The sequence below is a fragment of the Falco rusticolus genome, chromosome 1, assembly GCF_015220075.1.
Source record: "Falco rusticolus isolate bFalRus1 chromosome 1, bFalRus1.pri, whole genome shotgun sequence".
Lineage (NCBI taxonomy): Eukaryota > Metazoa > Chordata > Aves > Falconiformes > Falconidae > Falco > Falco rusticolus.
In genome coordinates this window covers 99,044,808-99,057,708 of record NC_051187.1, presented here as the reverse complement: position 1 = coordinate 99,057,708, position 12,901 = coordinate 99,044,808, and the positions used below count along the sequence as shown (strand labels likewise).

General features: G+C 36.0%; 1 protein-coding gene across 1 annotated transcript in view; it reads left to right on the top strand.

The window, feature by feature from the left end:
• The window catches only part of ARAP2 (ArfGAP with RhoGAP domain, ankyrin repeat and PH domain 2), a 129,906-nt gene extending 119,597 nt beyond the window's left edge, over window positions 1–10,309 (top strand). The window contains 2 exon segments of the mRNA XM_037390934.1: window positions 1,341–1,469; window positions 6,991–10,309. Coding sequence (XP_037246831.1) covers window positions 1,341–1,469; window positions 6,991–7,344 — 483 coding nt within the window. The 3' untranslated portion in view covers window positions 7,345–10,309.
• The last annotated feature ends 2,592 nt before the right edge of the window (window positions 10,310–12,901 follow it).

The window sequence follows — 12,901 nt, the reverse complement described above, 5'->3', positions numbered from 1 at the left end:
TGTGGAAAGAAATTTGTTACAGATTTGAACAGTGTCACAGAATTGTTTAGTTTGGAAGAGAGCTCTGGGGATCATCTAGTCAAATCCCTCTGTTCAAAGCAGGGTCAGCTAGAGCAGGTTGCTTGGGGCTGTGTCCAGTCAGGTTTGAATAATTGGAGACTCCACAACCTTTCTTGGGAGTTTATTCTGGTGTTTAACCACTCCCACAGTAAAAAAGGGTTGGTTTTTTTTCCCGTGTTCATACAGAATTTGTTTCCTGTTTCTTATGACTGATTCTTTGGGTTAGTATTTTTCTGGTATTTCCACAAAGTGGTCTCAGGTTTTAGTAGGGCTCCTTTGCACTTCTGGCTGGCCGGTTCCTTTGGAGTTTTTCTAATTTAGCTTTGTGCGCTCTTCTTCAAGCATTAGAAACTGTTCTGTAGGCCTTGTACACTGTCTTTGATTCACAGAATCTCATGTTGAAGCTTTCTTCAGGAAAATACTGTTATGCTACCTTGTCCTCAGAGCTATCCTTCTGGTTACCATTAAGGAAGACTCTGTCAGCTTCCAGCACAAGTGTTCAAATTTCTAGCTGTGAAATTCTACATGATCTGGTAATGAATGTTCATTACAGACCTCTTAACAGAAAGAGGTTTTCATATTTTGTTTGAAATATTCAGTTATTTTTTTTCCTTCCCTTCTCTTCCCAGTCATGTTTTTCACTCAGAATGAGGATTCACACTTTGGAGTTCTCTCCAAAACTGACATGTTTTCGCTTGAGATCTACTGAAACTATTGTGGAAGGCAGATCTGTTTATCTGTAGGTTGTGTTTTTAGAGCATTCAGAATGTAAAGCTGATTCCTTTTGGATAACACAGGTTATTGTAGCTTAAGCAGCAGTTTTCTCCTAAATTATTAATATATTGAAATTATAATATTGAAACACTCATTTACAGATTGGGTTCATTTTATTTTATTTAAGAAACTTCTATTTGGACTCCTGAAAGCATGTTTATGTGGAATTTTGAAATTGTGAATCAAGTAAATTTGTGCATCTTGTTTGTTATTTTCCTAAAGATAATTGATATTATCTTAGAAGATAATTGGAATTATAATATGGAGGGAAAATGTTTGATACATGAAAACTGTATAGAGATATTTTGGCTCTGTTCACTCAATATTGCACATCACATATAAAATACTAACGTAATTTTAAGCTCTGTAGTGTTTTCAAACTTTGGCCCCAAAAAGAGGGCATGGAGATGTGCAATAGATAGCTTTTTCCGAGAGTTTTACATACAAAAGGATGTTGTGTATTTATGAAATGCCACACCCAAATAAAGAATCATTTTGTTCTTCAGCATGCAGATATATGGCCACCTGCTGGAAAAGCAAGAAAACAGTCTATAACTAAAAGTCCAAAGATCGGAGGCTTACCACTAATTCCTATTCACCAGAAGAACACTTGTAAAATCAGAGGGAGTACAGAAGTAAGTGGGACTTGAACTTGGTGTAGAAATTCTAAAATGCAATGCTATACTTGTAAATAGTTCAGTAATAACGAACTCTTTAGAGCTGGAAAAATATAAAATGTAGATGTTCTTATTATCAATATCCTTTTCATTGTTTTGTCATTAACGGAACAATTAAGAGAAAGTAATGTAAAAAACCATTACGTGACCTAAACTTGAGTCACCTCTTAGGCTGTTCAGTAAATCAATAGTGGATTTTTATTTGTTTGGGGGTGGGGTTTTTTTTAAGCAATGATTGTTCATTAGAAGTAAATAGGACTTTTACCTAGAAATAGAATGCACATTATCACAGTGCACTTTATTACAATTTTATTTTAATAAGTTCCTTAAAAAATGTCCTATGTGTGAATTTTACCATATCTTTTCTGTCTAAAACAGGGGTCCTCAAACTATGGCCCATGGGCCGGATACGGCCCCCCAGGGTCCTCAATCCAGCCCCCGGTATTTACAGAACCCCCCTGCCCCCCCCGCCGGGGGCTGGGGAGGTGAAACCAAGCAGCCGCAGATGACTGCCTGCCACTTCATCCGCGCGCCGGCCCCCTGGTTAAAAAGTTTGAGGACCCCTGGACTAAAAGAACTGCACTGTTTTAGTGTTTTAGTTGTCTGCTTTGCAAATGTAATGGAAAAGCTCAGATGGAACTAACTGTGATACATTAAATTGTAATTATTACTAGTCTCAAAGAAGAACAAGAGGGTTTAGTTACAACTCTGTGAAGAGACTGAGCTGTGTCACTGCATTATGTGCACTAGTGATATGTCTCAACCTTATCTTGTTAGCTTGAGATGAATTTCTGGTATCCACGTAAAGATACTAATGCCTGTGGGGAGGACTGACTTGCATTACTTCCAGCTGAGAAGAAGCAGGGATAGTGGAAACCTACCACTTTTCCCTGTTCTGCTTGGGAAAAATAGTGGTAACTAATCTGAATGCAGCAGAGAATAAGTGTTGAAACAGGAGAGCTTGGTCCTTTGTATGCAGTATTATTTCTTGCATGTTTTAGAAGATTTTTGAAGGGATGTAGATAATATGGTAGCTGTTATCACCACTTACAGAGACAGTGGTTCAGGTATAGATTGGTGAAGCTGGCTCAGTTCCATAGCAAACCAAAAGTAAAGGTAGAAGTACTGCTTTATCTAAAAGGCAACTCCATCCCTCTGTTGTTACGCTTTCTTCAGGCATTTCTGCTCTGCCTTACCAAATGGGTATAATACAGTGTGAATGTGATTTTGGTTTTCCTGTTTTGTTTAATTTGTCCTTTCATTTTAACTGTCTCCCAGGAAGTATTTTTGCAGTTCTCTGATAAGTTCCTTCTAATGTTTGCATTTTAAAACTTCTTTGATGAAAGTAAATCATAGGTTTTGTCATTCAAGAGACATAACTCATGTCTCTTACCTGTTCTTTACGCAGGTACAGTTGAGATCTCTAAAACATTCTTTGAGATTACTACAAATTCAGACATTTTAGGGTAAAGGCTTTATTGGATTTTGAGCTTCCTGATTTAAAATCCTTAATACCTTATAGTACTAGAATTAATATTTTATTAGTGTTTTTGTTGATAATGTGCTTAATTGGGAAGGACTGTAATATTTTGTATACTGCCATTTAAAGGAATTCTGCATTGTAACTTAAAAGTAGAAGATCACAGTCTTCATTATTTATGCCATAACTAGATCCAGAGAAGTTTTATGCAGAGGGTATTTGCATATTTTAGGAAGGTTGACATAAAATTATTTAAAGTGGAAAATAAAAACACACTTTTTTTTTTTACATGGACAGTCAAATCTAGAATGAACGGTAAAATAGTGGTAGAAAGTAAGTATATGATATGGTTTATGAAGGAAAAATATTGTACAGCAGCGTAGTCATTAAGCAGTAGATACCTATTTAGAGAACATGCCTTCAGTCTTTCCATGGATTTGTAGTACTTCACCAGCAAGCCAAAATATCTCCATTTTAAAGCATTGGAAAGTAATAACAGGAGCAAGCATTTTCTGAAAGATGCTGGTTTGTAGAAAAACATAGGTCTGTTTACAGGTCAATGTGTAAACCTGTAATAGAAATGCGATCAAAGTTATCTTCATATAGGCAGGAAAAAAGACTGAAAGTTTTCCAAACGCTGGAAGAAGTGGCATCTTTGTGATATGAAAATAAGGGGCAGTGGGGGGACACAACTTGAAGATAACCAGAAACAAACAAGTTTAATATTAATGATCTATGCTAAAACAAAGCAGTTTTATTGTGTGCTAACAAGATAAATGTATAATACAGAAAGTTTGAAAACACTGTGTGACTATAGAGTCCTTCTGATAACAAGTAGATCAAAAGATTTCTGTTGTTTCTGTACCACTTGTTGCATGCATGGATAGTGCATTTAAAATATGCATATTTCTCATATAGAATCTTACATTTCTGTATATCTGCAGTAAATCTGTAATTTTATTTCAAAATATGGGAAGACTGAGGATTAAGGAATACTGACTTACAATAGGATATACCTGTGCAGCATTTTGAAAGGAACAGTATGTCATGGGGATAATGGAGGCTGCAAATAGAGTTGCTCCACATGTTTTTGCTGGTGATGTTCAGAAAACAAAAAAGAAAATGTTAGATGTCCATATTATTATCAACTTATTTACCAATTACTTGATTAAGGGGCTGAAATTTTGAGGCATACTGCTGCTTCTAACACAATTTTTTTGTTGGTTTTTTTGCATCAGAGGTTACTGGGAGAGAAGTATGAGTCCAGCAGTATAATTTACAGCATGTGACTAAGCAGGAGATCAAATACTAAGAAATAATATTATTAAGAAATTTGATGTGCAGCCTTGTTCACACATGATTTTGGTATGTTATTTATAAAGGAAACTGTTAGTACTCCAAATTGAACAACAGAATTTCGCTCCATCAATTGAATATTCTTACAGTGCTGGGAATTAGGATTTCTCTATATACTGAATCTACTTTAAAACTTGAGAATGTTGAGTAGAGGTCTGTGTTAAGGGGCTGAATGCCATAATACAAGGCTGTTTCAGAGAAGTGGTCAACCTTTAAATTTGAGTGGTTTTTTTGATCTGTTCTTACTTTGATTATATAAAAGGCTTCTCCCATACCCAGTTTAGCAGGAGAACTATACTGATTTAAAAAATGTAGTTGGTATTTTTCTTCTCAAGAGTTGAAAAATTGAAATATGATGTAAAAAATTCTGTAAATAGAAGATTGTTGTTCCTGACAATTTCACAAGTAATTCATATCTTAGTTTGCTGAGTAATAGTGACCAGCTTGGAGTGTGTTACTGTGTTTTCTGAAAGGTACTGCATGACAATTTGCATTCCATATAGTGCGTGTATGTTATCACAGATAGGCCTTTTATTATTTTATTAATTGAACTGGTGATAATCTCACTGTTTTACTGTTCATGAGAGAATGTTACTGGAAATGGAAAGAAATTATCTTAAATGGAAAATTACAGCTTTTTCAAATACTTAGCAAAGCCCCCCCCCCCCCCCCCCCCCATTCTTGAGTCATTGGAACAGTTCTTCAGTTGCCTTGAACTTTTTTTGCTGAACACATTAAATATTAGGATGCTTCTTCCTGGATTAGGTGATAGCAAGAGATTCTAAACTGATAGCAGTTGTTACTGATGGCAGTAGAATTTAAAAGAGTCTTCAGGCAAGCTAAAATCTGCTCCATAGCAGGCACCAGTGGTAACACATGTAGCAGTATGAAGTCTTGCATGCATTGTTGTTCTGGGACTGATTTTTTTTTAATATCATGGCTACTGGTGCTTCGTTATTAAGGGAAAGTTTTCATTCTTGGTGAATGCAAATATTCACCAAGGCTGCAAATACCAGCCTCCTTAATGCTGAAAGTGATATCAATAAAATAAACCCTTTATCTGCTCTTTTAAAAATTGTGATTTACATAATCTAAATGTTTGTTTCTTTTATTATTGAGCAGATGCTAGCTCAGGTGAAATTTCAAGAGACTGCACTGATTTATACTGTATTTTGTAACGTAAACTCATTTAATATTTACTGTTTTTCTTCTTACATGGCAGCTAATTTGCTGCATCAACGTTTTGTATTGGGCTTATATTTGCTGTCCTCATGAAGAAAGAAATGCCACTGTAAAACATACAAGGCAAATAAGAATGGCAGAGGAATTTATTGTACCCTGTCTGCTCAGTTGATGTGGCAGTAGGCAGATCATTCTTGTTGTGGAAGAGCCTCACAGCTCTCAAAGAAAATGAGGTCCTTGAATTCTTCCTTCATGTATGATGTCTTTGTTGACTATTAGAAGATACTTAAAACTGAGGGAGACTGGTTCTTTTCATCTTTCCTGTATGACACTTGTTCAGTTTGGCTGGATTTTTATGGAATCAGTCATCCATAGTTTTTGAGCAAGTTGTCTCCTGGAATCTTAATACCTCATATATGTTAAAGCAAACCTGAAAAAATATTCAGACACTAAAGAGAAGCTAATTTAGGTACATCCACATGAATGTTTTAGTGAGGATCAGGGCTGTACTTTAAGAGCAAATGTTCCCATTTTCTGTGTTTTGCTTCGTATTGTGGAGTGGTTCTGGATCATGTGAAATTGGTTTGCTTTCAGATGGAACTGAAGCTGAAGACTTTCTGCAGGAGCATATCTAATGCACTGCAGCCAAAAATAGACCTTCTGTCAGTAGGAGAAAACTAAAAGTAGTCTGAAGTGTATATAAATGAAAGAAAAAAAAAAAAAAGCAGCCCTGAAATAGTGTTAGTGTGGACGTCAAATTCTCAGCACTTTCACTGTACAGATGCGCTCCTAATGGGCCACACCAGTCACAAATTTAGATGCAGCATTTGATTTAACTTTCATCTCCTACAGTTTAAGAACTTGAAAACAGCCCACCGATACGGAACAGTTGCATTGCCATCAGTTTGTTGTTTTATCTGAATTCCCAGTATGTTTACTTAAAATTGCTAGCCAAAATTTGAAAAAGCAGACAGTTTTTATCAGGTAGTACTGAACAGCTGCTGAAAATGTTTATGTGATCATGTAAAGTTATATTTTGCACATTCATGTAGCTCAGTCATTAAGATCAAAATTGCAATATTTTTAGTTGTATTTGTTCAATTTAAGAATTCTGAATTTTTAAGAGTATATGGAACTGCTGTAAAACATTAAAACAGTCTGCTGTGGTAGAATGAAAAATTGCGAGTATATGAAAATTAATGTCTTCATTGACATGGTGCATTTAATTGAAAGATTTATGTAATTTTCAGAAGTATCACTAATTAAGAAAATATGCTTACTAAATGTAATAGCACCAATTGTGTGAATTGAAAACTATTAACTCTGCTGTCTCCGGTCTTGAATAAAATTGATTTTTCTTTTAAACTGTTATGTGAAACTAATGAGAAAAATTGCAATCTAAATATCACTGAATACTCTGTGAATGTGAATGATCTTATTTCTCTTTGCTTGTTTGCTCAGAATATAGAACTGCACTCTGGAAAACCAAAATTCAGTGAGCATCATGAAAATGAATTTCTGGAAGAAAGAAAAAATTGGAAAGAAAAAGCTTCTATTGTGGCACAATGTTTGGAACGGAAGGAGGAGAAAGTCCGAAATCATGCAAAAACACATTGGAACTCAGTCTCTGCTGAGGATGTAGGTGCAGGGATGACTGACCTACATGGAAAACCACATAAGGCACTGAAGAAAAATAAGAACAAAACAAAGAAAACTACTTTGGAATTAGATAACAAATTGCCATCAAATGTTATTCAGGAACTAAATACAGTGCTGCAGAAGAACAGAGTACTTCCTGATGAAACCTCTAGCTGATTTCCTGAGTCTGAAGTTTATATATGTATATATGTGTGTGTGTGTATATATATATATATATATGCGCGTGTATATGTATTTTCTGGAAAAAAGTAGTCGGGTTTGATGCATGCAGTTGTACAGTGCAGAGGAAATATAATTTGTTTATATGCAGCTGTTAATTTTGTACGTGCTTATGCCACATGCTATAATTTAAGACTGAACTGAGAAAGCTGATTATATAAAACTCCAGAAATTTGGAGGTTTTTCCTGCACAGTGCAATGACATCAGGGTTTTGTTAATTATTTTTTGTTGCAGATCTTGTTTGATATAATAATTCTAAGCTTTTCCTCTGTTTATATTGTGTACCATCTTGTAAGTACTAGAGAGATATTTTTGGAAAGAAGACAAGATATACAATGATATTGGTATTGTTGGCCTGCAATATTTTTAATTGTCTAACACTATAAAAATTAGTAACATCTGCTTTGAAAAGTGATTTTTCATGTATTTTTTTTAATTTAAAAATTAAATTAGTGTCTGCTCCCACAGATTTGTCCTCTGACAGAGCATGTGAAAGAATCAAAAGGGAGAGGAAGGTAATAGATAAGACAATGTATTCGTTCTTGTATCTTAGAACTGTGTCTATATGGTGTACATCTGATTAAAACATCTAAGCAGTGAGAGAGAATACTGAGGATGACAAAAAGAAGTCTTCAAAGCAACATTTAATTTAAAAGGGTATATGAATTGGAAGAGTAGCATCATCTCTTTCTGCCAATGGGCTGAAGTAATTTTATAAACAGACATTGGGTAGCTCAGGGTGACAGAGGCAGACGTCTCTATTGCTGTTTGGATAAAGCTTGCTTGGTTCTGACAAAGCTGCCGGCATCTGATGAATATTTAATATTCACATGAGAAATTAAGTTCCTTAAGAAAAAATGGTCCCCACACAAGCATATCTGTCAGAAGTTTATTAACTCACTCAATTAAGAAGTGCCAGTTACTAAATGGGTGAGATTAACCCCTCCCTTTACCATGAGGACAAAGGTGAGCAGTGTGCTTTTTGCAGGGACTAGGAAATCCCTGTACTACACCTGTAGCACAGCTCTTACTCCGAGTGTGAGGAGAGTCCCAAGGTTGAGACAACAGGCTCATTTGCTGCATTCTGAGTATGTAGGTAGCAGTTTCTGGAGATATATGATATACTATCATCCTGCCACTACTTTGGTTTTTAAGCCCTGAGTTCCTTACATTTAAAAATCAGAAAATGGCTTCAAAACAAAACCTCTGTGAGCAATGAAACTATTTGGTTTTCTTAAGTTGTTTTGTGAATCTCACCTTTATTTATCCCATGGGATTGCCACCTTCCTTTCTCACAGCATATCCCAGTTTTCACTTTGTCCCATAACAGCTGAATGGGCAAAAGGCACCGCTGTGCTGAGGCTGTTTCCAGGTGTTGCAGATGCTACCTGGTTAAGCAGCAGGATCAACAGAGCAGAGAGCTAATGAGCTCATGCTGCACCTTTGCTTCAGGGGAGGCATTAATAACAGCATCTGCTTTATTTTGCTGCTGTCCCTTTTGTGGGCTGTTTAACCACTCTGCCACAGATTTTCACTAGCCTTTGGTGTTCCTCAAGTTCGATTGGAATTGGCCAGAGCTCTTAGGGTAGAAGAGAGAATTTTAAACTATTTCTTGCTTATTGGAAGCTGTTTTAAATAATCTCTTAATTCCTTAAATTTAATTTTTCCTCTGAAATTTTATCAGCATCAATTGATTTTTTATTAACATAGTTTTCAGGATGATTTATGTTGCTGAATTTCTGCCCATACTTCCCATAAGTATGACTACTTATCCCCTCTTCTGGTTTTGTTATTCACAGGTGCCGTAATATTTCTTACATCATTTACTTCTATTCTTGATTGCATCGAGCAGCTTAATTGGAAAAATAATTTGTTTGACTGAAGAAATTAGACAAATTAAATAATGTATCTGGCAATTCTGCTAGGAAGTATAGGGAAAACTAGGTCAAACTCCAATATCTTTTAGTGGTTTGTGTTTATTCTTCTGGAGTGGAGCACGGACAAAGCAAGTTTAGTCTTCCAGACTTTGCACTTACCGTATTTGACCAATTGTTAAATCTGAAACAAGTTTGTAGATTTTAATTTTCCAAGTGCACTGTTGACTCTTTTGCTACATATAATTTTTAATTGATCCTTCTTCTAATTTATTGAGGCCCTGGCTCAAGAAAGCATATAATCCTGAACTTAAATCGTATTGACTAAAGAGGCTGCTTAATGTAATAAGCACATTCTTAAATGCCAATTTGAATTGGGGCCTTATGCCATCAGGAGAAATTACTGTCTGAGGCGGGACCTGAATGTACTGTTTACAGTTGTACTTTTATTTGAAAATATTTTTCAGTATTGAGTTACAGTTCCTGTATTTATCTTTTTATTGGGTTCTTAAAAATGACATTCACCTTACTGCTGAAAGCTTCATGCATCATTTAAGCTCCTACACTAATGGAATAAATGGAGCAATGGAAGGGTTTTGTGCGTTGAAGTGAATATGCCCATGAAGAAAATGTGTTGTGTATTTTTATTGGATCTAAGAACTACAGAAATATTTGTTCTGTTTCAAAGGTCTATCACAGATAAAGTATCTGTATGGCTGCTGTTAAAAGGCCCTAAAAATCAAGAAGAAAAATGTTTATTAAAATATGTTTAAATTTGGCTTTGTATGTATATGTACACAAATACATTATATATGGATATATATGCTTGCAGATAGGTGCACATCCACAGAGAGACACTGAATGGTGAGGGTTAACTCAAGGACAACTCATTTGGGAAAGAAGAAATTTTGCAATTAGTTGTTTCAAATAGGTATCAAAGTTTTGAACCAATTATCTTGACGTAATGTTGCACTACACATTTCAGATTGATTTAAGATCTGCGTAATAAATGTGTTTTGTTGCAATACTTTAATGACTGCTGGTCTCTTATTGTCCCTGTGCCATGTTGTGGACTGGTAAAGGAAGTATAATTTTCAGATAATAAATGGTAATTATTTGAATAAATGCAGCTTCTCAAAAATAGGCAATGCATTTTTTCAGAAGAAAATTACATGAATAAATTAGAGAAAAGACTTCTGTATGTCTTTCCATATGAAAGGTGTTGATTAACCTGTTAAGTGTTTATTTTCTGATCTGCAAAATGAAGTTAAAAGAGACATAGGTATTTTATGTATGGGTTCATAACAGTGGGAAGACTAGGATTAAAATCTCAGTAAATCTCAGATTCATCGTTACCTTGTTAGATTTGTGCAACCATTGTAGGTGTAAAGCTGACATGTAAGCATTGCTTGTGCTAATTGTTTTTAACACAGTGCCTCTTTGCTCTTTATGTGTGGGTTTTTCACATTTATTAGGATGGGGGAGGGAAACAACACAAAACATGAAATAAAATATGAGCTGGAATCTCCTTGTTTTCTTTTCTTTGTTTGCTGAGCTGAATATTGGCTACTATTTTGGAAATTTTCTTTGAAACTGATCTTTTTCTGAGATACTTTTTTTGGGCTCCCAGTTCAAAGGAGCAGTGTGATAACAGGTTTTGTGCCCCAGTGGAGACTGCTTTAACGTGGGGTTGATTTTGCCATTTGAGATCTACAGAACATGTTCATGCAGAGCTTACCTTTAATGCATTACTCAGGTTAAGACAACAATTTCTGTGTTATAAGGTTTTGCAAATGTTATTCAAGAATTTGTCTGGTGGGGGAAGGATATCCCCAAATATTTCTTCAGTTAGTGGGGAGGGCTTGGCCATATTGTTGATTTTTATTTCTTCATTGTGAAGAGCTCTGCACTGTTGTGCCTAAAGCGAGTTGTTAGGATGTTAATGGCTGGTTGCCAGAAGCACCCCTGGGTGCTTCCACTATCACCTACAGGAGCAGTTTTGGACTACTCTGCAGGTACAGGTTTATCAGAGAGTAAAAGTTACGGGAATCTTATCTCACTGCTATGATTCTTCTTTCCCCTGATACAGTGCCAGCACAGTTTGTGTTCCTATGAGTGCTGCCAGGTTACCACCAGCTCCACATCTCAAGTTCTAGATTAAGGAGTCTGGGGAAAAAACACTCTCTGCTGTGTATGGTGGTGGTGCCTGCAGGAGCCGGAAAATAGAGGGATATGTGTCTTACTGGCTGAGGCACTTTATTATGAGCCTAGCCTGTCATATCACCTTTCTGATTTTTAAAACCTGTTTTCCAGTGCAGGCTGTTTCAATGGGAAAGAATTGGTTATCAGACTGTTGCTGGCATCTGAATTAATTTCAGTTGTGCCTGAGTCCAAATGGAAATGAATTAAAAAAAAAAGAAAAAAAGAAAAAAAAAAACCAACAAAACCACAACTATTGACTCAAGTCCTAGTTGTGAGCATAGCATGCTGTAAAAACATTCAATCTTGGCTACTTAAGGCAAATCTGAAGTTCCGATGTTAGATTAGGAAACCTCAACTACGTATGTGTGAGGTAGAAACAGATTACCTTGATGGATGGATGTAATGTATTCCAAGTGGAACTGTTTGAAAAAGCATGTACTAGCTTGCAAAACTGAGGCTACTGCAGCCAGATTGACTAGGAAGATTCAGAATGCTTGGATATGTTCTATACAGTACAGTAGACCCACCAGAAGTATTCTCTGCACTGTCAAAAAAAAGAAGCCTTTGTCAAACTTTATGGTTTTTGAGGTTAGATTATTCTCTATAAAAAAAGGCAGGAAGCCTTGCAAAGTTTTCTGCATGGTTCACGCTAGATTTGGATGTTGTAATGCTTTACTTGCAACTCCACTGCAAACGGGATCCATCTGGAGTTCAGTTAAGGGGGAAAAGGGTCCTGCTATTTTAATTTTTGCCACTGCTGTAGTTTAACTGTCTATTTGTTGTCTTTGCTGAAATTTCTTTGAGAATATTCCTGTTGTGCTTTGCTGTTCCTGTTTTACTAAAAGATCACAGCTATCTGTGATATTGAAGAGGAAGAAAGATGTGGATGTTAATATACAGTTGCAGTAGGCAATTTTATCTTCCTACATACTTGTACTCTTGCACTGCAGTTCAGATTTTTGAGGTGATTTAGTACTTGCTTAGCCTACCTGACCTAACTTGAGCCCGTTCTGCTTTTTGTTGTAGACTCTGGAACATCCTAATCTTTAGGTTGTCTTTCATACAGCTCCCATTCTGCTCATTGGCTTGACGTGGTTTTGTTCTGCTTTTCTAATTTATGACTCAAACTTTAGCCATCCTTTCTGTTTATATCCCATGACATCTCTGACTCTTGACTTTGTCTTGGTTTACAGGTGGTATGTGCATTATGGGCAAGCCTGTTATATCAAGCTTGCCTTAACCTTCATCTTAAATCCTGGTACAGATCTTCTCAGTGTTTCCCTATAGATAAAAGGATTTTGCTGAACTGGCAAAGAGACATAGAGGTTTAGATGTTGACAAAAAGGTGTTACAAAATTCTGTAACCCATTTCTACAAATGCCCCTGAAGGTTTTCTACATATTTGCATTTGTAGTCC